The sequence below is a fragment of the Brienomyrus brachyistius genome, unplaced genomic scaffold, assembly GCF_023856365.1.
Source record: "Brienomyrus brachyistius isolate T26 unplaced genomic scaffold, BBRACH_0.4 scaffold105, whole genome shotgun sequence".
Classification (NCBI taxonomy): Eukaryota; Metazoa; Chordata; class Actinopteri; order Osteoglossiformes; family Mormyridae; genus Brienomyrus; species Brienomyrus brachyistius.
Genome location: NW_026042380.1, coordinates 244,332 through 271,488, shown reverse-complemented (window position 1 = coordinate 271,488; position 27,157 = coordinate 244,332). Strand labels below are relative to the sequence as shown.

The 27,157-nt window shown below is 46.6% G+C and overlaps 2 protein-coding genes across 11 annotated transcripts in view; both read left to right on the top strand.

The window, feature by feature from the left end:
* zmp:0000001168 (signal-induced proliferation-associated 1-like protein 2) overlaps positions 1 to 13,820 on the top strand; it is a 35,982-nt gene extending 22,162 nt beyond the window's left edge. For 3 of the 7 annotated variants that reach the window (XM_049004494.1, XM_049004496.1, XM_049004495.1), the window contains exons 2-16: positions 83 to 1,918; positions 2,444 to 2,568; positions 2,684 to 2,872; positions 2,960 to 3,134; positions 3,230 to 3,333; positions 3,610 to 3,767; positions 3,973 to 4,573; positions 4,685 to 4,959; positions 5,943 to 6,311; positions 6,623 to 6,761; positions 7,040 to 7,163; positions 8,464 to 8,562; positions 9,499 to 9,583; positions 9,786 to 9,927; positions 11,741 to 13,820. In XM_049004494.1, the coding sequence (XP_048860451.1) occupies positions 781 to 1,918; positions 2,444 to 2,568; positions 2,684 to 2,872; positions 2,960 to 3,134; positions 3,230 to 3,333; positions 3,610 to 3,767; positions 3,973 to 4,573; positions 4,685 to 4,959; positions 5,943 to 6,311; positions 6,623 to 6,761; positions 7,040 to 7,163; positions 8,464 to 8,562; positions 9,499 to 9,583; positions 9,786 to 9,927; positions 11,741 to 11,884 (3,867 nt within the window). In that variant the 5' untranslated portion in view covers positions 83 to 780 and the 3' untranslated portion in view covers positions 11,885 to 13,820. Of the gene's footprint in view, positions 1 to 82; positions 1,919 to 2,443; positions 2,569 to 2,683; positions 2,873 to 2,959; positions 3,135 to 3,229; positions 3,334 to 3,609; positions 3,768 to 3,972; positions 4,574 to 4,684; positions 4,960 to 5,942; positions 6,312 to 6,452; positions 6,506 to 6,622; positions 6,762 to 7,039; positions 7,164 to 8,463; positions 8,563 to 9,498; positions 9,584 to 9,785; positions 9,928 to 11,740 lie in introns of those variants that run through there. The other 4 variants (XM_049004500.1, XM_049004498.1, XM_049004499.1 and 1 more) reach the window with 4 other exon arrangements.
* A 2,822-nt stretch (positions 13,821 to 16,642) lies between these two features.
* The window catches only part of LOC125727645 (sodium/potassium/calcium exchanger 3-like), a 29,350-nt gene continuing 18,835 nt past the window's right edge, over positions 16,643 to 27,157 (top strand). For 2 of the 4 annotated variants that reach the window (XM_049004506.1, XM_049004505.1), the window contains exons 1-2: positions 17,349 to 18,655; positions 26,909 to 26,992. In XM_049004506.1, coding sequence (XP_048860463.1) covers positions 18,505 to 18,655; positions 26,909 to 26,992 — 235 coding nt within the window. In that variant the 5' untranslated portion in view covers positions 17,349 to 18,504. Of the gene's footprint in view, positions 16,770 to 17,348; positions 18,656 to 26,908; positions 26,993 to 27,157 lie in introns of those variants that run through there. The other 2 variants (XM_049004508.1, XM_049004509.1) reach the window with 2 other exon arrangements.

Sequence of the window (27,157 nt, the reverse complement as noted above, 5' to 3'; positions counted from 1 at the left end):
GTCGCCCAGGAAATCTGTGTAATATGCCATTCAAAACAGAGAAGAGTTTTGGTGACACATTGCTTTGCATCTCTCCATCTAGACGGCGCAATGAAAACCCGAAGAGATCCCCTAGGAGACACGGAGTAAAAAGTTGCAGAGGATGGGACCGAGAGGCTGATGAGGGTCCCCTGTTTGTCAGGAGAGGAGCATTGGTACAGCCCCAGTCTTTCCCATTGAATTGGCTCGCTCCCTGCAGCTAGCTTGCCAGCTATATCAAATTTGCCTGCCCTCTTTACAATGGGCAGGTTGGCAAAGTTGCAGGGGTCTTGCGAGGAGCAGCCAATCCATAATGTCAGGAATAGAGACATTAGTTTTGTAGCAAATCAGCACACCAAATAAACATGGAACCAGGCTCAATTTCTGGGTGTCCTATACTGTCCATGATGGGATGCCATGTTTCCATTCCTCCTCGCTCTTGAGGATGAACTGACGATTTAATCTGCCCCAAGGATCTTCCCATTGTCTTCCCCCACGGAAGGCTTATTGGAAAGTTACCTGAATTGTGAAACTTGCAAAGAACGTCGTTCTGATTGGCTGTGAAGAAGTAGGCCTGGTTTTCTGGTACATAAGCTAAGGCTTTGCATAGCCAGTGTCATACTGTTTGTTAGTCAGCATATGTGTGTGAGTGTGTGTCCATTCCCATCTCTTAACACGGCCTACCTTGAAGCGAGTAGAAAGTGAAAAGGAGCACGCCAGGGATAAGCTTGAAAGCAGTTCACAAGCAAGGCTGAAGCAATCATGCAGTCGGACGACCTCTTCATCCGCAAGTTCCGCCGGCAGAGTCCTCGGCCCCCCGTAGCATCGGTCAGCTTCGACCCCAAGCGTGACAGCGGTGTTCGGACACGGATAGCTGAGTGGCCTCCCAGAAAGGACGAGGATGCGCCGGAAGGAGAGAGCCTGACAACTTGCCGGGTTGGGTTGAACCTGCGAGCCTTGGGCCGGGGTCACATCATGCAGAGGAGCAACAGTGACGTCACGCTCGGGGATCTGGACTCCTCAGCTAAAGGGGCAGGGAAGGTAGCCAGAACAGGAGCTGAAAAGGCTGGGTCAGGAGACGCCAGGGTACTGGGGGACCCTGGGATGGCTCTGCACAGGGAGTATGGCAGCCTCTCATCCCTGGAGCGGCAGACACAAGCCCAAGCACCCAGCAGTGAGGATCAAGGTCCACTTAGCCCCTCTTCTCTACACTTCAAGGACCCTTTCCTTCTGCTCGGGCTGCAGAATTCTGCCCCGGATCCAGAAGGCTTTTTCCGGGGGCTTTCCACCCCTGCTGTGGTGGACACTACAAAACCGGTCAAGCCTCCTAAGCCGGAGGTGCAAAGCAAGAAGTCTAAACCCACCCCTCCTCTGATCCCCCAGCCAGTTCCTGTTGACAACCTGGGAGGAGGTGCTTGGGTGCGCAACTTTGCGCACTATGATGTGCAGAGCATCCTGTTTGACCTGCAGGAAGTGGCGTCAAGCAGAGACAGCATCGGCCGCAAAAAGAACATCACTTCAGGGGCTTCAGCAGCCTCCCAGTTGCGACCCCCAACCCTCGGGGGCCCTCCCTCACCTTCTCTGGGAGGGAGTGGAACTGGCAGCGCCGATGACCCTGAGCAGTTGCTGCTGCCACTGGATGAGGGCGACGGCAATGGCAATGACCTGCTCCTCAGCTGTCCGCACTTCCGGAACGAGATGGGTGGTGAGGAACGGGCAGGGCTTGGACGGGCACGGGAGCCGGGGGGACTGCGGCCAAGCCTGCAGTGCCCCAACGATGCCGTCTCTGTCCTGGAAGAGCCTAAGGAGAGCCATGTGCAACAACAGGGCAAGAGCAACTTCTTCATTGAGTTTGCTGACCTGGGAGCCCACTATTACCGCAAGTACTTCTACATGAAAGGTAAGCCATGCATCCCTTGGTGTCTTTTTGGTTCATTCTCACATTGCCTCTTTTTGCCTCATTGACTTCTCACACTAGAATCAGGTTGATTATGTTTCAGGAAGTATACAAACTACTACGAGGAAGACAGGCAACCATTCTTCTCCTCAGTTGTGACAGGGCCATAGGACAGAAGGCTAATTAGCCTGGTAGCACATGACTGTTAAGCATGTTGCAGGTGAGGTGTAAGTAAAGCTTGACCACCTCTTGCAAGAGGAAGAATCATCTCTCTCTCTCTCTCTCTCTCTGCCACTGGTCTTGCCAAGTAGGTCTATCCCTTTAGCTTTTTCTCACTGCTTTTGTCCTTCATGCCCGTGTCTTTGTGATCCCGTGATTCTGCTTATGGCCATTAGTGAAAATGAGAAGCAGGAGGAACAGGATAAGAGATTTTGTTGGTAAAGTGGTGTATGAACCATTAGCCCATTTTCCCTTGATCGATGCTCCTGAAATGACCATCATTAATGAACATCTGACCCTTATTTACAGACCACCAGAATTTCTTTGGCATGGATGACCGCCTTGGACCGGTGGCCATCAGTTTCCGCCGGGAGGAGAAAGAAGGTTCCAGTGGTGCCCAGTATAACTACAGGATCATCTTTCGTACCACAGAGGTACTAGTTATACCTACTTGCAGAGGTGGACATGCCAACACAACACAACTATAGGACCTAAATGGCACAATCACAAAACCACCCCAATAATAAAACCGCCTTGCTTCCTTTTCAGCTGAAGACCCTCAGGGGATCTGTCCTGGAGGAATCGGTGCCCTCGGCTGCCCGCCACACCACCCCCCGTGGCCTCTCCCCCAAGCGACTGCTGGAGCACATTATCCCAGAGCTGAACCTGCATTGTCTGCGGCTGGCCTCCACCTCACCCAAGGTCCGGGACACCCTGCTGAAGCTGGACGAGCAGGGGGTGAGTCTAACCGGCCGCCCTTGAGGGACAAGGATGGGCAGAGCCCCCACAATTGTGAATAAGCACAGCCACCCTACACCCCTCCAGCTGAATTTCCAGAGGAAGGTTGGGGTGATGTACTGCCGGGCCAGCCAAAGCTCAGAGGAAGACATGTACAACAACGAGAACGCTGGACCCGCCTTCGAGGAGTTCCTGGACCTGCTGGGCGAGCGTGTTCGTCTGCGGGGCTTCGAGAAATACCGGGCTCAGCTTGACACCAAGAGTCAGTGCCCTTACTCGAGCATACCCTCTCACACCAATCCCCTACCTTCGTCTCAGTACCTCCCAAAAACATGCCCCGTGTTTTTATCTATGCAGCGGACTCCACGGGCACCCATTCCCTGTACACCCGGTACCAGGACTATGAGATCATGTTCCACGTGTCCACCATGCTCCCGTACACAGCCAACAACACCCAGCAGGTACGGAGATGGTCTGATGTTATGGTTCTGAGTACCACCCTCAGAAATTGTGCCCAGATAACCTTTGTGCACTTGACTCGTATACCAGGCCAACCCATGTTATACCACTGTGATCTTTGTGCTTAGCAGTGATGGTTTTTTGATATAGAAATGTGCTGTAATTGTATTTGAAAGTCAATATATGAGGCCTGAGTGAGTGAGATAACGTTGAGGAGTGAAAGAGAAAACCAGCAACTGCTTTCATCCCGTTCCCTTCCCTGTACGTCTACGTCGCAGCTACTGAGGAAGAGGCACATCGGCAACGACATTGTGACCATCGTCTTCCAGGAGCCCGGCGCCTTGCCCTTCACACCCAGAGCCATTCGATCCCACTTCCAGCATGTGTTCATCGTCGTCCAGGTCCACCACCCATGTAGTGACCGCACCTACTATAGGTAGCTTCTCCTGGAACTGGTCACATGTCCACGTTACAAAGACAAGCTGTCATTATGTTGTAGCATCTTAAATTACAGCCGTCACTGTCTGATGCATGAAAATCCTTTTTTTCCTCATGTTTTAAGTCAGGAAAGAGTGTCACAGGTGTTGCAGTCTTATTCTTCCCTGTGTGTCTCTGTCTGGCTTGTGTACGCTGTGCTTCAGGGTGGCCGTGACACGCTCCAAGGACATTCCGCTGTTTGGGCCGCTGTTCCCTAAGGGGGCACGCTTCCCTCGCTCCACGGCATTCCGGGACTTCCTGCTGGCCAAGGCCGTGAATGCGGAAAACGCTGCTGAGAAGTCCGAGAAGTTCCGCTCCATGGCCATGCGTACACGGCAGGAGTACTTGAAGGACCTGGCAGAGAACTACGTCACCACCACGCCCATCGACTCCTCCACCAAGTTCCCCTTGCTCTCGCTAGGTGGCAAGCGCAAGGACAAGCTGAAGGGAGCGAAAGGGGCGGAGCTGCACAGTGCCGGGGCCCTGGTGTGGGCAGTGACAGCACAGGGAGACGGCATCCTTGGGCAGAGCTTGCCCTGTCTGCTGGGCGTGTCCGCTGAGTCAGTGGTGCTAATTGAGAGGTGTACCCGAAGGGTGGTCTTCAACTGCTGCTGCCGTGACGTGATTGGCTGGAAGGCAATGATGGATGGCAGCGGTAGGGGCGGGGCTAGTCTGGATATCTTCTACGAGAGGGGGGAAGTTGTGTCGGTCAGCGTCCCCGAGAGCCAAACAGAGGACATTCGGGAGGTGGTGCAGAGGCTTGAGGTACAGGGAGCGTTACCGCTATTGTATTTTTCGATACATTTTTCGAATTTTCGATACATACTTTATACCCCCCTTAATGCTGTGTCATTTGAATACATGCCCAACCCACAGATAGTGACCAGAGGCTGCGAGGCGAGGGAGGTGATGCCGCTGCGTGATGGAGCGGGGCAGCCCGGCTTCTCTCTGAGCGAGGAAGGCTTTGTGACGGACCTCCAACGGTTTGGCTACGCCGACAGCGGGGGCCTGCAGCTGGCCGACCGGGTGGTGCGGCTGTGTGGCCAGCCGCTGGTGACTCTGGAGGCAGAGGCCAGGGCGTGTCTGCTGCGCTCTGCCCCCAAAATCCAGCTCACTGTCATCCCGCCGGATGAGAACGGCAAGCCGCGCAGGTGAGACAGCATGTGGGGTGGGGGGATGGGGAGACGGTCGTCATGGCAACACAATACGGGCAACTGCACACCCCCCTGGGCAGATAGCTGTTTGTTTTTATCAGCCAGTGTGCCAACAGGCGTGTGATTTATGATATTTATGAGGAGCAAATATGTAATTCCATATTCTTTCGCTGTCAGGTGGACGGATTTGTTCACAATATGGCGGGAACAAAAGCAGAAATTTCATGTGAAGGAGCTTGACAATAATAATCCTGCCTGATTTCCATATTTTGAAATAATCATAAGGCTGATACAATATAATAGTGTTGGCCTGACATAATGCAGGGCTGAACACAAGTGGATAACACCTTCCACTTTAAAATCCCTCTTTCCGGTGCTGACAGGATGCTCTTTCAACCTCTTTAACGTCCGTTTAAAAAACATAAATGTTGTTCTAGACCCAGTCCCATAAGCGGAGCCATGAGTGACTGACAAGTGCGGAACAATTAACCTCCTCTGTAAAATTTCATTCAAGTTTCTACATATTATTGAGTCATTTTTATGGTTATGGTAATATTATAATCCCACAATAACAAGCACTCCTTCTCAAGCAAGCAGCAGCCGGGTTTATTTTAATTCTCGGTATGATTGAAATCTGCTTTGAACTGTCATTCAGAGGTGGCTGCTGTTTATAGACACATTGACTTTCGACTGGTCTGAACCAGCTTCTTTATTTCTGGAATTACTTTGAAGCAGAAACTACTGACCATTTCATTCATTTACACTTGACAACAAAAAATAAATCAGCATATTTCAGTGAAGAGGTGCAGTTAGGACGAGAATGTTAAATGTAAATGAACTGTTTTTTAACATGCTGATTGGGCAATTTCTAAAGATTGACAGGCAGGGTAGCCAATTGATATTATCAGTGTCCTGTGTGGTGCTGGACACCTGGTGATTCCATACTGATGGCTGATTCTGGCTCCCTGTCCGGGCTGTAGGAGCTTCTCCGAGCTGTATCAAAAGGCCATCCAGGATGCAGAGCGGAAGGCGGGGGAGGAGCCGACTGGGGAGGCCTGGGTGCTGGACGAGAGGGAGGATGAAGAGGAGGAGCAGGAGCAGGAGGAGGAAGTGGTGGAGCGTGAGAAAGGGGGTGCGGAGCCTTATGAAGGCAGGGAGGACCCACCTGTGTCAACGGCGCCAGAGGATGGACAGCCGGGATCCCGACCATCCTCTCCAAGCCTCCCCCTTGTACAGGCCACCTCGCCCCAGGACCAGCCCACCACCGAGACCCTGGAAGTCAGTACCTCCCCACCGTCACGCAGCTGCTCCCAGGAGAGGCACGGCACTTACCAGGACTCTGGTGATGGGTACGCCGGCTCCACTGTTATCACAGATGCTTTTAGCTTGACATCAGTGCCAGTCAACTGATTAGCTGACATAGGTGGCCACTTAGGATGCCATCTTCTGAGGGGGTGCTGACTTAGCAAGCCAATCTCACTTTGTCTTAGATGGGGGGCGCCAGCAGTGAAGCTTGCCTAGGGCACCACATGGGCTTCAACCGGTACTGATTAACATCATGCTAAGAGTTGCTCTTGTAGCAATGAAGTTTGCACTTTAACACTTCAAGGGTTTCCTCTTGGGCAGTGACCGATCATCTGTGTCCTTCTCCACCTGGCAGGCCAATGAGCGAAGACGTGGACATGGGGGCGGATGAGCCGGCCTATGAGAAAGTCACGGAGCTACGTGACGCCACGCCCGACCTCATTTTGGCGGCCAAACCCAAGGTGCCACTAGACAGCCAGGAGCAGCAGATGCAGGTATGAGTGGAGCCCCCCCCCCCCCCCCCATCTGTGACTTCTTTAATGATCATGTGAGGTTCTGGGGAACATTTCCCAAAAGCACAGTTGCTAACAATATTAGCAACTTACCTAGTTGCAGCGTTGCAGCTGAACGGTTCCAACTATGTAAGTTGCTAATGGGAGATTTTGGGAAACCCCTCATTAAAAGTTCTGGAAGCAGCAGGGTACTCTATGAATGGCTGTAAAATACGGTCTGTGGCAGCCTGCCTGAACACTTACTCCTTCCTTTTTTGCAGTCTATAGGGCTGGAAGATCTACCCTCGTCCAGCGACCCCTCCCAGTCCCCAGGAGTGCTCACTGGCCCAGATAGAGCCGACCGCAACTCCCGGGCCCTAAGCCTTCACAACTCCATCACCAAGAGTATGGACCATCTATAAGTCCCCAGTAACACCTATAAGCACCTCTCTGCTACATGATGTGATCACAACTAACCAACTTAAAGGATTAAAAATTCAAGATTAGAGAATATACTTTCACTTTCGGTTTTGTCACATGTCATCAAGGGGTTTCTTTTTTTTTTTTTTTTGGAAAACCCTCTTGTATAGCACGAAATGTTCAGTTCAAGCAACAGTTCATACACTCGTCTTCCATAGCCTCTTATTAAGTGAGTATTCTTAAATACTCTTGAGGGTCTCGCCAAGCCTTGGAGCCTATCCCAGACAGTAGAGTGTATAAGACAGGGGACACCCTAGTCAGGATGCCATTTGAACAACAGTCATTCAATAAAATCATTTAATAGCGACTGTGCATCAAAAAATTGGCAGTGGTGAATAAAAAGCTGCAGTGTTCCATTATTGAACACTGAAGAGACTCTTTTAGATGCTGTTAGACAGCTCTTAAACAGATTGGCGACTGAACACCTCTTTAGTGCGGTTGTCTCCTAGTCTATGCATTCTCCTATTTTTTAATTGCCTGTCCCCTCCGTCTCAAAAGCCAGTACCTCTAACCACCAGCTCTTATCACCCCCCACCACTTCTAACCATCCTGAGTAAGAGGGAGACAGATGGGGGGGGGGGGGGTGACAGCCCCCAAACCCCAACGTCCTTTCAGCCATCTGGCCCCCTTACCCTTTGAATTGATCAGTCACACCGGATGGCCAGTGCTTATTGTGATTCTCATTACTTTCACCGCCTACTGTTCTACACGTCGCTCGTTGAATCGTCCACGCCAAAGAAAATCGGGTTAAATCATTGTGCTCAAGATCCCTGCGGTTGAGCCCTTCCTGCCACTTGCTTTTGGCATCAAGTCGCGGTTTTTATCTGCTCCCTGTGTACGTTAACGTTCCCGTGTTAAGGCTCCATAATGTTAATCACTCTAGCGGAAGTGCAGTGCCAATACATTTGAGCTGATTCCAAATAGCTACTTAGGCAACTAAACTGAACCAGTGGTTTGGGTTACAAAGTGCAGCTTGTACTGATTTAAAGTTGTTCACAATAGCACTCAGTATTCCTAAAGATACAGTTGATTCTTATTTATTTTATTTATATCGACCCAGCCTTAGAGATGAAGTTGCGTTAAGGTTACCGCTAGTGCCCTCTGGTGGTGGGACCATGTTACACTTAAACATTGCTACATTTAACAACCCATTTTTGTATCCTTTACAGTACTTAACACAAATTTTACAGCACTCATTAATGGATTTGTATGCACTCTTTCTCAGTCCTGTCGGAGACGAGTGAAACCTCTGGGAAAGACTGGCAGTCCATTGCGGATTTGGCCACAGCCTGTCGGAACATCCTGGAGGCCTTGTCCCGAGAAGGTAACGCTGCAGAGGACGTGGGGGGGGACAATCATTCTTCCCGGGCGAGTCTATTTTTACGTGCAAAGCTACCCCCCCCCCATGTATGATATGATTCGTAAATACATCACGCATCAGACCTTGTCATAGGCAGCATTTAGCAGCGTTGATCTCCACGGGGAAGCTAATTGGCTAACGACACCGTCACCTGGAGGCTGCATCATGCTCATTGGTCAAGAGCAACCAGTGAAGCGGAGGATGAGCCAATGAATACCAGGGAATAATCATGTGGGAGTCGAGCAGAGACAAGGAGAACGAATAAAACAGTTCAAGGTGTCCAGGACCGCTGGGATTACTGAAAAATGAAACCCGGTTCATGTCCCCCTTCCGAATGAATTCAATTAAACTACAAGGAAAGAACACTGTGTGTCCTGTCTCCTCTACTTAGCTAACTGAAGGTTTTTCTCCTATAGCATTAATGCAAACAGAAGCTGAGAAAAATAAAATTATACAGGGAAGCCAATCCAGCAGGTTCTCTGTGGGGGGGGGGGGGACAGAAAATCAAAACTTTAGATATTAAAGGGGTGTTATAGTCTAAAAGTGAGTCCTGGCATATGACCCAGTCTTGTCTGTTCTTCCTTGTGGAATTTTTGTTAATGCGTAATATAAATTACCGGAGGATTTTGAGAATTCCCCTGCTCTCTAGAGGCACAAGCTGTGAAAACGAAGATTCTGTGCTAAATGTAAATTTATTTAAAAATTAATCACTGAGTGATAAATGTAATAAGGTTCCTAATTTCCTCGAAGGCAGAAACAACATTATTCGGACCTTTATTAGAGCATTTTTCCTCGATAGCGTTCAGGTACTGTTCCATAGCTTAACGTCCACGGGTCACACGATGCACAAAAAAGATCTCTGAGGGTGAAGGTGAGTAATTAACTAACGTGATGTTCCAGATCGTAAAACAGACGGCCCAGGGTCTGCGGAGGGCGCTAATGTTCCGGGACAGATGGAGGCTAAGCTGAGAGACATCAAGGAGAGGTGAGTCTTCTCTTTGGCACATTTTGCAGTAGGTTCTGACCCACGTGAATCCTTGGGCTATTTGCTGCTCATTAACTCATTTCAGGAAATCTATCTTCTTTTTGTCCATGTATTAATTAATGTGTTTCTCCTGAATTATGCTTTATTCGTTCCTCCATCCTTTCTTTTACCTTTCTCATTCGCTCTCCCTCGTTCCGTCTAGCAGCGATTCCCCAGGACATCTGGAGGAAAAGGTCTCCCAGCTAGAAGCCATGCTGAAGAGACTTCAAGAAGACCTGCAGAAGGTAACAGGCTTCGTGGTTCTTCAGCCTCAGGATGGGGGACTGTTGACGAGATTTTTTATGGTGAGGGTATAACAGAGCCCGGCCTTATCATTAGCAAATGAAATGTTTTGAATCTGTGAGTGACAGGGAAGGGGAGACTCCTGGGGTCAATCAGCTTTCAGCTGGGGCCAGTGCACCTGTGGTCCCGCCCCTGCATATGCCCCAGCCGGCTTACCGATAGCAATTAAGCGGGAAGTCAGAAAGTGAGCGTGTCGGCGCAGTTCCCGACACACGGCGCAGACACGCCTCTCACCATCGCCGACCGCAGACACGAAATCAGAAGTGTCATAAGATGAGTTATTGGGACTCTTTATATGGATTCATTTGCCTTTATATGCCGCTAATGGATCTCGGTGACTTTTTGAATTGCATGCAACCATATATATATGATGTAAGCTCGTTATCGAGCTGAGTGGGAAAAAAAGACGGAGCCTGGCACAAGCGGTGGAGGAAGTCATCGCGCAGGCTGCCTCTTCAAATATGAAATAAGCGAACCGTCAAATTACATTATTAATTTTCCTTCCGCTGGAACATTTGTTTTCCCTTATATCCAAGCCTGCGAATGGATATGGAGTCTAATATAATGGCGGACGGTTGTGTGTGTTCGAATAGTAACCGATATGTTGGTTCACCCTCTGATTCATGTGCGATCGGCCGTTTCGTCAATGCCGTCGATTAACCTTGCATTACAGCACATACGGTGCGCGCCTTTCATAATGCATTTTACATTTACATCTATCAAACCCACCCCGAGTGACAAATGTAATATCAGTCCGACGTTTGATGGAACCTTTGTTGAATTGGGGATTAAGAGGTGATTTGTGGAGGTACAAAGAAGCCAGTTAGGGATCTTGCGTAGATGCGTGGACCCAGAAGGACGAAGCAGAAATGTAGGCTACTCTGCTCCGCGGGTCACTTCACTTGGCTTATTTCTATCCTTTATTTATATGTGGAATTATTTTCCTGAATAATTTCCCCTTTTTTGTATTGCGGCTGCTTTCCATTAGACAGTTTGCATAAATTTCGATTTCGAGATGCAGGCCAAGAGGAAAGAGGTGTTTCTGAATGATTCTCCTGGCCTTCATCCTGCCAGCACCAGGGATCAAAACAGTAGCCGGCTGATGCGTTTTACCTCCCCCCCCCCCCCCCCGACATAAACGGCAGATGAATCCTGGTGGCGTCCGTCACCCCGAGACCTACTTAACGTCCATTTGCCAATTACGCTCCGTCAGCTAGCTAAAGGCGAGAATCGACGCCTTCAGCTGGCATCTTTTGTGTTTTCCGCTCATTCCCTGTGGAGAAAGATAAAGCGTGCAACCTGGGGAGGGATCGTTTTGCACCTCTCAGTGACAGATGTACACTACCGGTCTCAAGTGTTTGCAAGAGTTGTTTGAATGAGTCTGTAACAGTGCATGTCTGACGTCCTATTAACTGGCCGTGTGGTGATGGAATAGTCAGATTCTAGGTCGTCCTTTAACTTTAAATGCACTAGTTACCTGCTTCATCCCATGAAACAGAGCAGCATTTAATGCCTCGAATTTTCTCTGCTGCTAGAGGATAAGTCAAAGACATGACATTTTCTTCCTAATCAATGTACTCTAATAGAGAAGATACTGTGAATTTATTTGTTAGCAAAGAATATTGAGTGTATTTTTAGTACATTTTAATGTAGAAAATCTCTGTGTGTGAAAACCTGTTGATGGTTTTGAAAACATATTTATTGAGCATGGGTGCACTTGGAGAACTGCAGCAGCGGTATACTCCTCCTCTCCCTCAGGAAACCTTCATCTTCTATCTGTTTCTCCCCCTTGAATGGATCTTCCTTCCCCTCCAGGAGAAGGAGGACAAGGCGGTCCTCCAGGCGGAGGTGCAGAGCCTCCGGCAAAACAACCAGCGGCTGCAGGAGGAGTCCCAGAGTACAGTGGCTCGGCTCATCAAGGTGACGGAGCTTCTGTGCAGCGTCAACAAGCCTTGCTAGCTCCTCCCGCAGCTCCACCAGCGCATCGTGCATCCCTTACCCCCCCAGCACCCACCCCAAAAGACTGTTGACCCTTGACCCATGTCCGCTAACCCTCTCCTCTGATTGGCTGGCTCTGCCTGACCACGGTATGCATACCCACCTTCTTTCAAAAATGGACTCCAATATTGCAGGACTGAGGATCCCTACAATGGGGATGCATTTGTGTGTGTGTGTGCGCGTGTGTCTGTGTGTGTGCGTGTGTGCGCACGTGCATGAATGTAGGTATATTTCCCAACTTCAACTTTGTCGGCAAGTTGGGCTAAATAGCAAAATGCAGAGTTTGTAGCTTTTATGTATATGGTGAGAGCATTTATGGGATAGCAATATGTTTGGTGGTTATTTTGAAATGTATATCAGATTAACTTAAAGTCTATACATTTTTTTTATATATATCTGCTTCCTACAACTGGATCAAAAGTCCTCAGTATATCTCCTGCATTAGCAATAGAACCACATCAGAGCACAGCTGTCTGATTCCCCTCGCGGGATCCCTTCTGCTGTGGTATCGGCGGGTTTCTGTTCCACTCTATGCAAATCTCCCCCGAGCTGAGTCTGACCTCCTGCCCGGAATCCTGAGCAAAAGCACGTCGGACAGATTAAATTATGTCGTTAGGACATCCTCCGCTTCACGCTGGCCCTGCGATGGTTTAGCACATGAACCCCTGTTTCCTTGCATATACCTTTATATATCTGGCTGGTAATTTTTTTGTTTTCAATGTCATACAAAAAAAGGGAGTGGACCCAAGCGTGTGCCGGGTCTGTATACTGGTGTCACTCCCTGGAAGTCAATGTGACGTTGTCACGGATTCACTCACGGACGTGGAAGGGTATGTGCGCTGAGAATGGCGGACGGCACTTAGGATTTTTGCAGCCACGACAGTAGAGAGAGAGTCTGCCTCCTGCTGGTCACATCTGTGAACGGACAAAGATCACAAAAAGCAGACCCAAGACCGCTGTCCAAGTCAAGTGGGCTTTACAGTGGCACAAAACAGTGCTACCACAGTACCACATACAACAGCAATGACGAGGGGAGAGTTTTCATGCTACCTTAAGTTATTGGTTTAATTCCTTCTGGAAGGCTCTGGTCATGCCAGTGACCGTTCCCAGGCGGGAAAGACCGTATTCACAACGAACGGCGGCCATATTGGTTCTAACCTACCAAATTATGGCTCTGTTGCTAACACACCGCGCCAAACCAGGCTACCACGAGTGCTGAGAAGAACTTGTTCACGGCATCCTAGTCTGAGACCCAAGATGGGTCAGATCTAAAGAACCGAACAGAAGGAAGGACTCGTTTTCCCTCGGTGATGGACTTTTATGGGACTCGTTTGTGTGATAAAGTGGGTATATAACTAAGTAGATAACCAAGTCAGTGTTTAAAAGTTAAGCTCAATTACCTCATCAGGTGAGAGTTCAGCTTCAAGGCTCCCATCTGTCTGACACGGCGTGGGTTTAGGGGCGGACTGCATCCTCCCCCTGAATCTCCGCCGGCTGGCGAGGAAGACGTCACCCTACTGACCTCCAGAATCATGGCACCTCGGAATCCGTGTTCCTCCCTTTGACAGGAATCCCCCGCTTTCTGCTGCCGGATGAGCAAACGGAGGGCGGTAAAAGAGTGGGCCACTCGAGAGACCGTCCTCTTTGTTACCTCGGGGAAGCACGGCCAAGAATCGATGGGACAAAACCACCCTCCTCTAAACCCTCAAACCGCACGTACGGTGCCATGGGGCCGCATACGCCAAAATTCAGGGCTTGGGTGGAGGAGACAGTGACAACATTATTAATTGAGAATCTGAGATTAATATAATGAAAGGTTCTGGACTTCTTTCTGCAGGCAATGGAGATGACTCTGTTGGAGTTGGATGCACTGTAAAAACACGGGGGGGGGGGGGGGGGGGGGTTGGTGCGCACAGGCTATTGGACATGTGATGAACATATGTGTTGTAAATACTTTTCTCCCGTCGTCTGGTAATTTAAAATATTATTTTATTGATTTTTATTTTATAGTCACTGTGATTACCTGGTACCAGCAGATTACAATATATTGAAATTAAATTCTATAGTATATCTATATGTATATACGAGATCATGATGTATACGGATGCTCTTCGTTACTTGATGTACACTGGAGCGTATTCATAGCAGATTATTTATGTCGATGGAATTAAATGTGCCCTAACTAGATAATTACCCTGACATCCTTTTAGTCGAAGCGATGCGTCCTATGAAATTATCGGAAGTGGTCAGGAAGATGTCTCCCCCCCCCCCATGTCAGTACTTTGTGTGTGAAGTTGTTTCGAGTATAAAAGACACACCGGGAGACTTTTGAGGTCAGCTGTATATGTGTGTATGTAGAAAGAACTTTCTTTCCCTAAAATCAAAACAAAAATGGCATGAGGAGGAGGGTTGGCAGAACTCTGCGTATTTGGGCCTTTGTGTCAATACTACGACAATATTTGGGATGGTGAAAAATCCCCATTTTTTAAGGAAGGTTTTACTTGTTCTCCCTCTGTGCTTATTCAAGGTGTGTCATCTGTTGCTGTTTAAGGGTCAATATGCCCCAAATTGCACCTTAATGGATTAAAGATTTAAAAATAACTTTCTGAAATAACCTTGAAACTTGAAGACAGGAATGGATAACTCTAATTACACAGCAAAGACAAACACGTTTTTTTTTTCCCCCTACGTCGTGCCTAAGTAACCATGAAATATTATTCATATTTTTGCCACAGATGTTTTATTTTGACTCGCAGTTACGCAGGGCTTGTTGGAATCGGTGCTCCTCGTAGGCTGAACACACGTGAAGAAAGTAATCACACAGCTCCGGATTAGCCCCGCCCTCCAATTCACCCTCAGACCCTGGATTCATCCGGACCGGCCAGCCGTACTCCTTCTGATCGTGCAGGTGCACCCACGTTAAGATCGAAGACGGCCCCTTCGTCGATGATCGATGGACAGATGCCCCACGACGAGACCGATCCCGTGTCCCAGCCCACATGTAGCTTCACGACACCATTCCCAGTTTTTGCTGCAGCCCTCCAAGCGGCCAGGCATTGGCAGTTCGGATGCCGTGCGGACAAATGACTGCCAGTCCGAGATCCTGGTCTGGAAAACCACACGATCTACATCAGGTGCTAATCTGAGGTTTAAACTCCACATTCGGTTTGCTTTTCACAGACTTGCCTCCACTTACACTTTTGCTATAGGTTCCCTGCGTGCTACCCTCCCTCACAACAATTGAGAAGTCACTGGAAACACTGGAAATTGCACCAAATTGGCTAATAAGACACAGGAGGAACTGGGGCCACACCTCATGGTAATATCGGTCAGGTACGTGAGGACGGACGCGTATCTCTCTGGATTGGCTGTCTGGGTCTCTCCGTATTTGAGCGTATATGATATCTGAGGTCGTGTGCAAGAGGTACGACGAATATGTGAAGAATGATCGGTAAGGAACAGTAAATCAATGGAGAAGTTTTGTAAGGTCTGGTCAATCTGCCACAAATGTTTGCAAAGGTAGAGCAAATCTGTAAAAGTATTCACTAAGAGTGAATTTTCGGTAAGGGACAGTGAAATCTGTAAAGAATGTTCGGTATGAGATAGTGAATCTGTAAGAAAAAAACTTGGATAACGGACAACTAATCTGTAAATAATGTTGGGTGAGGGATTGTGAATCTATTAAACATTCGGTTAGAGACAATGAATCCGCAAAGAATATTCGGTAAGAGAAGAATCTGTAAAAAATATTTGGCAAGAGACTTGAGTGTAAAAACTATTCGGTAAGAGGCAGCGAATTTGCAAAGAAAATTCGTTAATAGACAATGAATCTGTATAGAATATTCAGTGAGATACAGTGAATCTGCAAAGAATATTTGGTAATAGACTATGAATCTGCATAGAAAATTCGGTAAGAGCCAGTGAATCTGTATAGAATATTCTGTAAGAGACAGTGAATCCGTGACTAAGGTTCAATATGCTATTCTGTATAGTGTTTCTCTTTGTAATTTAGTTGTACAGAGCTACACTTTATTTTGTGTGCTCTCTGCTACTGCAGATCGGTGTTGGTGTTCAAATAGAACAGAGCTGATTGTATTCGGATCAGGGAGAAAAGATAACAAACCAACAAGCAGACGAAAGGGCGACAGTTTGTCCTACTTTCCTCTCCTTCGTTTACTCTCCAGTCGATCGACTCTTGTACATATATAATGGAGGACGTCTGGCAATAAAGACCTTGTCTGAACTATGACCTCTGACTCAATGTGTCTCTGAATGGACTAATTTTGACATGGCTACCAAACGAGTGTGGTAAGGCCGGATGATAACCTTCCGATACCCTTTAATTCTGTCCGTTGGCGTAATGGATGACATGAAAGAAAAAAAAAATTAAAACCTGCAAGCTGGTAAGTTGGGAGTTCGATGATTAAAGATATCATTTGAAGGTTGCTCCGCCAAATCCCTTAGGAAGCATTGTTGCTCTACCCTTGAGGCAGGTGTTAAACCCGAACATTTTCAAAAACACCCAACTCTATATATCAGTGGTGTTCAAATTTTTTTCTGAGTAAAGGGTATTTCAGCAGTTTAAAGTTTTTTTTTTTTTTTTTAATTTGCGCGGTTGTAGGTGATTGTTTATTCAAACATGGTGCAGGCCATTGACCTGGAGTCCCTGGGGGATTTCCAAAGCCTCCAGTGGGCTGAAAGTGCAGCAGAGCAGCTGAAGGAGAAGATGGTGAGGTTGTAAGGTAGGTGTACAGTTGCCAGTCCTGAGTGTGGGATCCATCATCCAAACCATTCGACAACTACCTGCTCGTGTGGTACAGGGATGCCCGTTCATCACGGATTTAAGGTACCACAGTTTAAATGAACTTCATATTCGTCACTTAGTTTGCCCAGACTACCTTAAATCCAACATGTTACCCCGATAAGCCAGTAACCCCGCTTCGTAGTACAGGCCCCAGATCTAGTTAATGAACTTTTTAAATGTTCTTCCTCGGCAGCCTGAAAATTAAAATGATATCCATAGAGGTAACTAGATATAGCAAGACAAAAAAAATACATGTGTATGAGTGTTTCCTGTATAGAAGGTTTTCAGCAAATACTGTTTTACCATTGTGGGAGGCAGCAAATGAAAAATGCAAATATGCACCCAGAGCAACACATCTCCAAAAACTAATTTGTGTGTGCTTTTATCATGATGCATATAAAATCAAGATGAATATATTACTGAACTATTTGCTTGTAGAGCAATATATAACAGAGCACACAACAGCATGCAAACACTTTCCTGGAACGTGGCCACTGGAAACCTTGACTAAACACCAGGCAGAGTAGGGCTTTCTGTCTTTATGGTCTGACACCTATACAAGGTGTTATGACTTCAGTACTTGGCCGTTTTGCCTTTATATGGGTTTGGAGCGCAGCTGGACTGGTACGAGTGAAGCCCGTCTCTTCAGTTTAGCGAGTTTTACTCATCAGCGCCCTGTAAACAGACAGACCGTCTAGGCGGAGGTTTGAATAAGAGCATAGCGATCATGAATCGATGCCTGTGTAATTTCTATAACTAACCCGCTGAAAATCTCCTGCTCCCTAACAAATAATCTTGTCCAGCGTCCGGGAACGAGTCTGCCCGCAAACACGGGACGAACGTGAAAAGTGACCGCTTGTGAGCTCAGCAAAGCCGGCAGTGCCCCAGAAATGCAGTGGGAAAGCCTGCTCCATTCATTGGACAGAAAGACAAACGCAGCTAGTTCTCAGTATTATTTTTAAGTTTGTTGCTTCGGTAAAACAAAACGAAACCCTAAAATGATCAAAATGAACAAAAACTGAAGTGCCAACTTTGGTCAGCAAGTCTGCACACGCATTTACATGTATGTTTTAATGTCTTGTAAATAGTATGTAAGGTTGCAAACTCAATCGTTAATTTTAGGTTTATAACGGAATAATATAAATATACCGTAAGATGCCTTGCTTGAGCCTGAGAATCTGAAAGCGTGTTGGCAAACCTGCTAAAAAGCACGAAAATTTACAAAAGCGTCTAAATTCCAAAAGCGCTGTAATTAAAATGTATTTGACAGTGATTACGTCGATCTTGTTTAATATTCTCCTGACCCCCAGTGGGTTAACGTTTCGATACATTATTTATACTCGAACAGACACCGTAAACAAGCCGAACTACGATAAGAGAAACTCAAACGCTGCCTTTCGCACGCAAACTGCTGTGTGGCGCCCTCAGTTTTATTCATGGTGGTGTTATTATAGGACGCAGTCGACTGCTGGGAAAGGGGAGGGCGGCGAGCCGCGGATTTGACTAGCGGATTTGTTTCGATGTTTCTCAGTTTCTCTTCCACATCTCGATTTTATTCACTTTATCCGAAAAACAGCAGTCTGAGTCTACCCGCACTGATCGGGTACAGCGTACGGTCATGTGGCTCCGTGATCGGACGAAGCACGCAGAGGGGAGAGATGCAGGACTTTAATAAAGTGGTACCATGCCTTACTAGCGGCGTAAACCACTGAGTCTTAAGGGAGGCGACTGAAACAGTGAAGAGAGGGGGTGGGGAGAGGGGGGGGGGACAAAAAGTATGCTGCCGCGACAAGCATGTGCTGAACGGAACCGAAACGGTAGCGGGATGAAGGCGATGATGAAGAAGAGGGGAGCCCGGCTTGCCCTTCGCCTCGGATGCTGCGCAGTGGCACTCCTCGCTTTCGTCGGCTTCAGCCAACTTCTGCAAAGTGAGTAGGGCTCCCTTTTAACGCACATCTTGGTGTTAACTCGCGAGTTAACGTTTATGCATCATTATTGTATTTTTCAGCGTTCAGTGCTGCCATCATAGTATAGGGTTGTATTGTTTATTTGGAAGGCACTTGTGTCATGGAGGAGGGCTTTGGAAAAACATTTTGTGCATTACTTAACCATGGGTAGTTCCTGGTACAGAACTGCTTGTCCTAGCCATCGTTTCTAAAATGTAGTTTGATCGTTTTTTTTAATTTATTAAATCATATTAAAATATGCACGGAAGTGACGTACTTATGCGTGTACGCAAACTGAAGGTGGTTAATCAGTATAATTCCCATAGTGACCAATTTCATTAAGGACATGACACCTGAGGTCTGACGCTGTCACGGCAATTTTAAACACCCCTGTTACCACGACACGTCACGCTCGTAAAGCACCTTACCGAAGCATCTTTTCAAGTGCATTTGTATTGTAATCGTCCAGAAACTAAAGTTTACATAAAGTTTGCTCCCAACTTTTTATTTTTTTTTCTCAAGGAACCTGTTCTCTGTCTACTTGGAGCCAGATTAGATTAATTCCAGTTTCAGATTTCGGGTCCGCTGCTGCAGAGTATTTCGGGATATGAAGTATGGTTCTCGTCACTTCGTTTATATTTCCATTCTGGTTTTGGCGTCGCCTTTCATACTGTGTTTAATATTTGAAACGTAAATACATACAAACTTGAAAAATATATTCCGTGGTTTAAATAACGTTAAACTTCTTCCAAAGAGGTCCAGTTTTAAAAGAATACAAACTGTTTACACAGTTTTTAAAACTACATATGCGAAACATTTCTAAACGATGCTGAACAAAGGTGAAATGTAGAGATATGGAAATAGACGCCCTCAAATAATGTGCTGAATATATAAATTGGTCTTCTACATCCGTGCTTCGCAGAAACTGACGTAATCAGTTTCCCTGTGTAATCCAAGTTCTCTCAAGTAAATTCATTTGAAATGCTGCAGGAAAATAGCCAGATGTATGAATGCTTAAAACTGTACGCCAGTCTGGATGAGAGTGTCTGATAAGCCGTTGTGTGAATTGCCGCCCCTTGGAAGTTTACAATCCAGGGCCGAGATCAGAGGATGGACTGAGTGCTTCCACTGATTCTGGGCAAAGTGCTTCAACTTTTGAGGTATTGGAAGTACTTTAGTTTTGGAAGCCATGAATCAAGCATAAGTCTTCTGGTAGATGCTACAGAACCAGGTAGGATTTAATCTGGCTTTCCAGTAGGACCAGTCTCGTCATATGACTTAAAAGCTCAATGACTTAAAATTATAATACTCTTTGTCAGGCTCCTAGCATACACTCTTCCTTTGCTTAGCCCTGATGTACGGCCTGGTCTACGTGCCCTTTGGGCAGTGTACTAATGTTTGACCTCCATATTACTTGTGAGATAACCAGCAAACCGAAAGTGCTCCAGAACCTAATCTATCCATCTCCACTCCTCATTTGTTTGTAAAATGTTCAGCTTCATGGAGTTGGGTGAGGAGGTTGTAAAAACAGATATTTCATATGTATACCTCTTATTTAAAAATAAATCTCAATTTGTATTATTTTGGGTAACCTGATTCAGAGCTACAAAGGTCATCCCAAAAACGCTGTAGAACGTAGTTATGCAGATAAATATCTTTTTGTGATAAATAATCATTTTTGCTATGAACGTCAAACAGCTGGGGAAGGTTCAAGAATTGAGCCATCAATGGTAATCGTTACAAAGGTTACTGATGTTCAACTTGAATTTTACCGTATAAGCAAATGATTTAGTTTTATTTAGGTACTTATTCTAATGTGTAAGTACCTAATATGTTTCACTCGCTACTAAGGTGTACTGTTGTGAATATCAAATATGAAAATGTAACGCTGAAATAATATTCACTGAGCTACTGGTATTTGTGGATTTCCAATTAAGATTAAAATGTTGCGTGGTTCGGTGAGACTGGATGCTGCACCTCTGAAGGTCGTCAGTTCAAATCCCTTGACCAAGGCGGCCCTCAACCCCCAGTTGTTCCGAGGAGTAGCTAACTCTGCGTTCTCAAAAAATTGTGTCCCTTTGGAAAAAGCATCTACCAAACAAACAAAAAGGCAGTGGAATTGGCAGCAATTGTAGCACCTTATACCTAATACCCACACAGTTTATGTTGTCTACTGTATCATTTTTAACTATTAACCAGTAATGATATAATTGTTTGAGAATTAGTAACTGTATGGTAACATCATCAGTTGTATCAGCGGTGAATCTCTAAAAATGCAAACATTCGCCAGTGCGAGAAGAAGCAGATGCTAAGGAAATATGCACTGCAGCTGATTCACAGGGAACAGTGCGATTACAGCTGTGCATTTTACTGTCCGGAGCAATTGATCCATTTTCAAAAGGTCAGTATTGAAACAACTGCCCCTTGTTTAGTGGCTACTTTGATTAGCGACCATTCGCAAATTTTGACGGCAATAAGCGATTCGTTCTCTGACAGTTGCTGAATTTTGCGACCAAATTTTGTGCGCCAGACAGTGACTCGTGCCGGAGTCAGAGAGATCTTTGAGGCTGAACGTACGAAATGGCCTCTTCGCGAAGGTTAAAAGAAACCGAGCCTGGAAGGTTGAGGTAAAGTCGTAAACACAGTCGCGGTCACACCTAGGCTACCGAGATTTTTCGCTCAATGACCTGATTGGTTGAAACAGAATTCAGTCGGTAAATGAGGAGAGGCTGCAGAGCAATATGGAGAGAGATGCCAGAGGCATTGTTAGGTTTGGGTTCCAGACTGTGACGAGGACCGATCCGAGCAGTGACGAGAGACCCAGACTTTAGGTGCGGACCTGGAGGAAACGGACAGTGGGCTATCGGCAGGGCAGAGTAGGACTGGGTCTGGCGACAGAGTTTCTGGTGCCATATGGTGCGAGGAGATCGAGGAGAGCCTCGGCCGGCAGCTGGCGGAGGGGAGCGAGGCTTTAGGAGCTTGTGCTTCTCCCGGGAGAATTGGAGAGGCGCTGAAACAGGCCGGTGCCAGCCGCTATAAGGCCATCAGGGAGGAGGAGGAGGATGTGCCACACACGCAGGAATAAACTCATCACGTTTACAACCTGGCCATTCACTCGAGACCCCTGCAGCGGTGGCAGGAAGTGATTAAGGGACGACTCACTGGTGGCCGGGCACTTCAGACGACGTCTGAACAAAAACGAAATCGGACAAGTCAGTGTGAACGATCTGTCGCACGCTTAAAACGCCGCTGCCGCCTCGCTCGTTCCGGGCCCCACCACGAGGACGCAGATCCGAATACAGGGTGCAGATGAACGCATTGTGGCAAACACGCGAGTCGTTTTAATAAAGGAGACGAGAGCTCGTTTAAAATGGAAGTCTGTCTTTGTTAACACCCAGTATTAGTTTAATACTAGCAGCAGCACGGCCGAGGAAACAATTTACATGACACTCATTTTTACAAGCTGACGAGAAATCCACGCATTTCCACAGCAGTCATTACATTCGATATTTACTATTAACAGCAATACACAAATGCATATATTAATTTACACTAATTAAAGTGCGGCTCTGTGCAAAGCATAACCATTCCATCACGGTGATGGTGGTGACCACGCCGATTGCAGCTCATATTACGTCTTATTGATAAAACAACGACGATTTAGTCTGAGGTATACGGCCGTGTTCTTATTGCGTTATGTGTCGGAGCCGTAAGCTGAGCAAATACTACTTATACACCAAATTTTGGGAGGTAGAAAAATGTAAGTTTGGTGAGTTAAGTTTCACATCAGGAGGGTTTCCTAATGGGGTGGGGAGTGGGTCTGTTTTTTCATACCGTCACACCTTCAAGAAATTTCACCCCGGTATATGATATATGATGAAATAATAAAAAAAAAAAAACGTAAATGAAGTACAATACTGTAAACTCTGGAAGTCATTGACACCCCTGTCACTGGCCAATCTGCGGCTGCATGCACACTGGATCTGACGTATAGCACGTGTGCTCCAACAGTTTACAGTGCAATTTACAGTGCATTTTGGTTTTGTGCCATTCACCTACACAAACGCCTGTTATTCTTTGACTTCTCTAACATAAGTGAGGCGGTCACTGCTAACGCTGTGCAGCACCACGCAATCACTGAGGTATACCGTAATACCATCATCCAAGCCTGGTGCATGTTCTCCCTGTCATGGTGTGGGTCGTGAACTGAACACTCTGATTTCCTTTCACGGTATACAAATATGCCATCCATCCATCTTCTGCCGCTTATCTGGGGTCGGGTTTGCGGGGGCAGCAGTCTGAGCAGGGATGTCCAGACCTCCGTCTCCTCGGCCACCCAAGGTGCTCCCAGCCATCATCTCTCCTGCGTGTCTCGGGTCTACCTCGGGGCCTCCCGGTTGGACGTGCCCGAAACACATAGATCATCGTTCTAGATGTCCGGACCACCTAACCTGGCACCTTTCAGTACTGCAGTGCAGCAAATTCTGGTCTCTAGTCTGGCCATAGTATCTGAGTATGCATGTGCCCTGCGATGAACAGGCATTGCATCCAGGGGATCCCCAGCATTGTGCCCATTGCTGTGATTGGCTTTGCGTTTACTGGGACCCTGGACTGGATAACTGACAATGAAATACGAATGATAAATACATGTTCGGCCAGCCAGCTATGGTGTCCAAAGTGTGCTGGCAAATCAATAAGGCTGGACAGACAGTGTAACAGTAAACGCTAATCAAGGTGGAACAGTGGAAGAGCGTTTTCTTGCAGATGGAGATAATTATACAGAAGGCAATACTGTCCCCATGAGAGGAAAGCCATCCGCATGCAGGATTATAAGCCAGGGGTGGCCAGTCTTATCCAGAAAGGACCGCTGTGTATGAAGGTTTTCACTGCAACTCCCTAATTAGATCACTAATTAGGGGACTGATTGGCTGAAGAATCCTCGCACCTGGGTTTGAATAGCTGACCTAAAGGTCATCCCAAAAACCTGCACCCACACTGGCCCTTTGCAGATAAGATTGGCCACCCCTGCCTTAACCAATGAAAGATCAGACAGGAAGATGTAATCCTGAGAGGTTCGCCTGTGCTGTGGACCTCACACCTCAAGACACCTCAAGTCACATGCTTACGTCTAATTTATTGATTTATTCATTTAACTTAACTTAATGATCAATGTAATTACATCGGTGCCTGCGGTTCAGGAACGCTGTGATCTATGAACAATTTGGTTCGCCACCAGAAATTCCATGAAAAAATGCATTGGTTCACGTGCAAGATTTGATCGACAAACAGATTCCTCAACCAGATTCCTTTTTTATACTAGTGTAGGACTGGTGGGATGCATATCCCAGCATGCCCCAGCATATCCCAGCATGCCCCAGCATATCCCAGCATGCCCCCGCATGTCCCAGGATGCCCCAGCATATCCCAGCATGCCCCAGCATATCCCAGCATGCCCCAGCATATCCCAGCATGCCCCAGTATGCCCCACGTGCAATTGTATATAGAAGGACCACAACAGGCAACCAATGAGCACGGAACCCAAATACATAAACGGGAAACACAAGGTTGTAAGACACCGAGATGCACAAGGTGGAAGATTTACACATGCTAAATACACGCAAGGATCGGACCGGGTACACACAAGACACGGGCAAACACAAGCACAACAACAGGGAAACACAACCATTAACATTAACAACAGCAACAACAATACAAGCGTTAAGGACTGTTAATAAAGAGCGTGATTTCCCTGGCAGGCCAGTCTCCATGTTTCTCTCTGCTCTCTGTCACCACACTATATTGTGTTTTTCCTATAAAAACCAGAAAACTAACAAAAATTATTATTTGGTAGGCTTGTGAACAAACGAATCGAATTTCAATGCTTTTTTATGGGGAAAAATTGCCTTTGTTCGCATACAAATTGGTTCACGACCGCTTTCCTGGAACGGATTGTGTTCGTGAACCACAGGCTGTACTGTAAAGTCCATCTTTGCAATGTCGATCTTGAACTTCTGAAATGCCTGGTTTGTGCTTCAGTATGATTTGTAGATCTGAATGCAGGCTAACCAGTAAGCTCTGGTAACTGGACCCCAGCACCTTTTCCTTGGTTGTTTTGGGCCAGGTTTCCATGGAAACTTTACAGAAGCAAGTATTGTCGTGCTGTGTTTGACTCGCTCCCGCGTTTCGATGGCATTTCAAGCCGACTGTGTTGACCTCGGGGTCGTGGCTGCAGTCAGCTGTCACTACCACGGTTGCCGAGGGGGAGGGCAGGTTGGTTTGATACGGCTAACCGCCGTAACAATTACTGACAGGAGAATCAGCGAAACGAGAGAGTACAACAAATGACTAATTTGTTCTTGTTCCGTTTTCCCCTTCTTAATAATGACGTGCCCCTTTACAAGCATAATCAGCCGCTCTGTTTGTCTTTTGGCCAAAAGAGATCAGATGGTTGCCTGTTCAAATCCCAGTGTCAACAGAGCAAATTCGCAGTTGGACCCCTGAGAATGGCTTTTAGCCACTAAATCACTAATCTGAGGCTGTTCTGGGATTCTGATTAAGATATTTATGTTGTGTAGCTCAGTGGGTTTCGATGCTATGTTGGTGAGCAGAAGGTCATCAGTTCAAATCCCTTGACTACAGTCCGTAACCCCCAGTTCCTCCATGGACTGGCTTATTATGCTTATTCAACTGTATGTCACTTTGGATAATAGCATTTGGTAAATAAATAATGGCAGTGTGAATGTAACTCTATGCCTGTTTAATGAGAATTGGATAATTCCCAGTTCTGTTGAATTACACCGCCAGTCAAAAGTTTTTGCACACACTGCAAAAAAATGTGCATGTTAGTCATTTTAACTCAATTTACTAAAAATACACCCAATATTCTTTGCTAACAAATACATTTACAGTATGTTCACCATTTGAGTACCTTTATTAGCACAACATTTTCTTATCTTTGATTCCTCTATCAGACATAACAGCAGAGAAAATTTGAGGCATTCTGTCTACAAGAGACATTAAATACTGCTCTGTCTCATGGGGTGAAGCAGGTAACTAGTGCATTTAAAGTTAAAGGACGACCTGGAATCTGACTATTCCATCACCACACGGCCAGTTAATAAGACGTCAGACATACATTGTTAAATATTCTTTCCAATGAGGGAACTTGTTTTATTTGACTTATATTTTCATTTATGGTTGTTCACTCAACTTTCCAAAGCTTAACAAGAATAAAAAATGTGCAGTTTATGAAATAATTGGAAAAGTGGTAAAAACCTGCGGTGTGCAAACTGGTAGTTTAATACTTCGGTACTGTGGCAGGTAAGTGCACTATGGTAATATTAGGTTATGCCTTGTGCACTGCGAAGCCTGTTCTCTTCCTTCCTTGTATGCAAGAGGTGCTTATCCCGGTGATCAGGGCTGCCGAGGAGGTTTAGAAGTCACGCGATCATTAATCATGACCGATGTCCTGCACAAACTGTTCAGACAAATTTAGATGAGACGATAGCGGGTCCACAAGGCCTTCAGGTACGGCCCCTGGTTCATCATGGCGAGCGCTGATAGACAGCAGAAACATCTGGAGACGATCCATTGTTGATTTTGCTCTTATATAGTCATGCAATCAAAGCTTAACGAAGATATTTGTTAGGCACGTTGGGAGGGGGGGGATTAGAGGCCTGTAACTATGATTATCCAGAAAGATTTAAATTTAAATTACATACCCACTTGTGAGTGTTAAAGCCAGATTCATGGGTGAGTATATATTCTGCTTTCGTCACATTATTAATTATGACAGGGGATAAATTATATAAGTACGAACAGGAAATGCTAATGATTTACTCAGTCTGCTTTCTCTGTAAAATTGTTCGAACATACTCTGATATTCAAATCGTACAACGCAGCATAGGAAAATAAGAATCCGTGTTCAGTGGGTTCTGCGGAAAAGGAGTTTTTATGCTGATTTACTGCTAAAAATAAGGCTGGAATTTCCGGTGTGAGTGTACCACTGTGTTGATAATATAATATAGAATATATGCTGTAGCGAGTCCGCTTTAGATCACTAAGTCATCGATCATTTTGTTGCCTCTCTGTTCCCTTTATAAGTTTTGGAGTCGCTCTTAACTTTCCTGAGTAATTTGTTGTTTCGCTATTATTAAACACAGTGGCTGCGTCTGCGTAACGCGTAAGCGCTGAGGAATCACATCACCGGCCTGTGTTGTTTCTGTTCCTTTGCAGGGACACATTCTGGGAGCTCCAGATGGACCACACGCAGGCTGCTGCAGGAGGCCGAGGAAAACTGTACCCACCGGCCCCGGGATGGTGAGTTTCAGGCCGTCGGACCCCAAAGGTCTGCTCATGTGCCCTGAATGTTCTAGTCCATCTGGGGTGTAGGTCACATGGTCCCAGTAGCGTAAAATATAACTCCTGCTATTGCCTGGGAAACCTGGAACTTCAGGCCCCATATCCGTCGCCACTTGGGTGCCC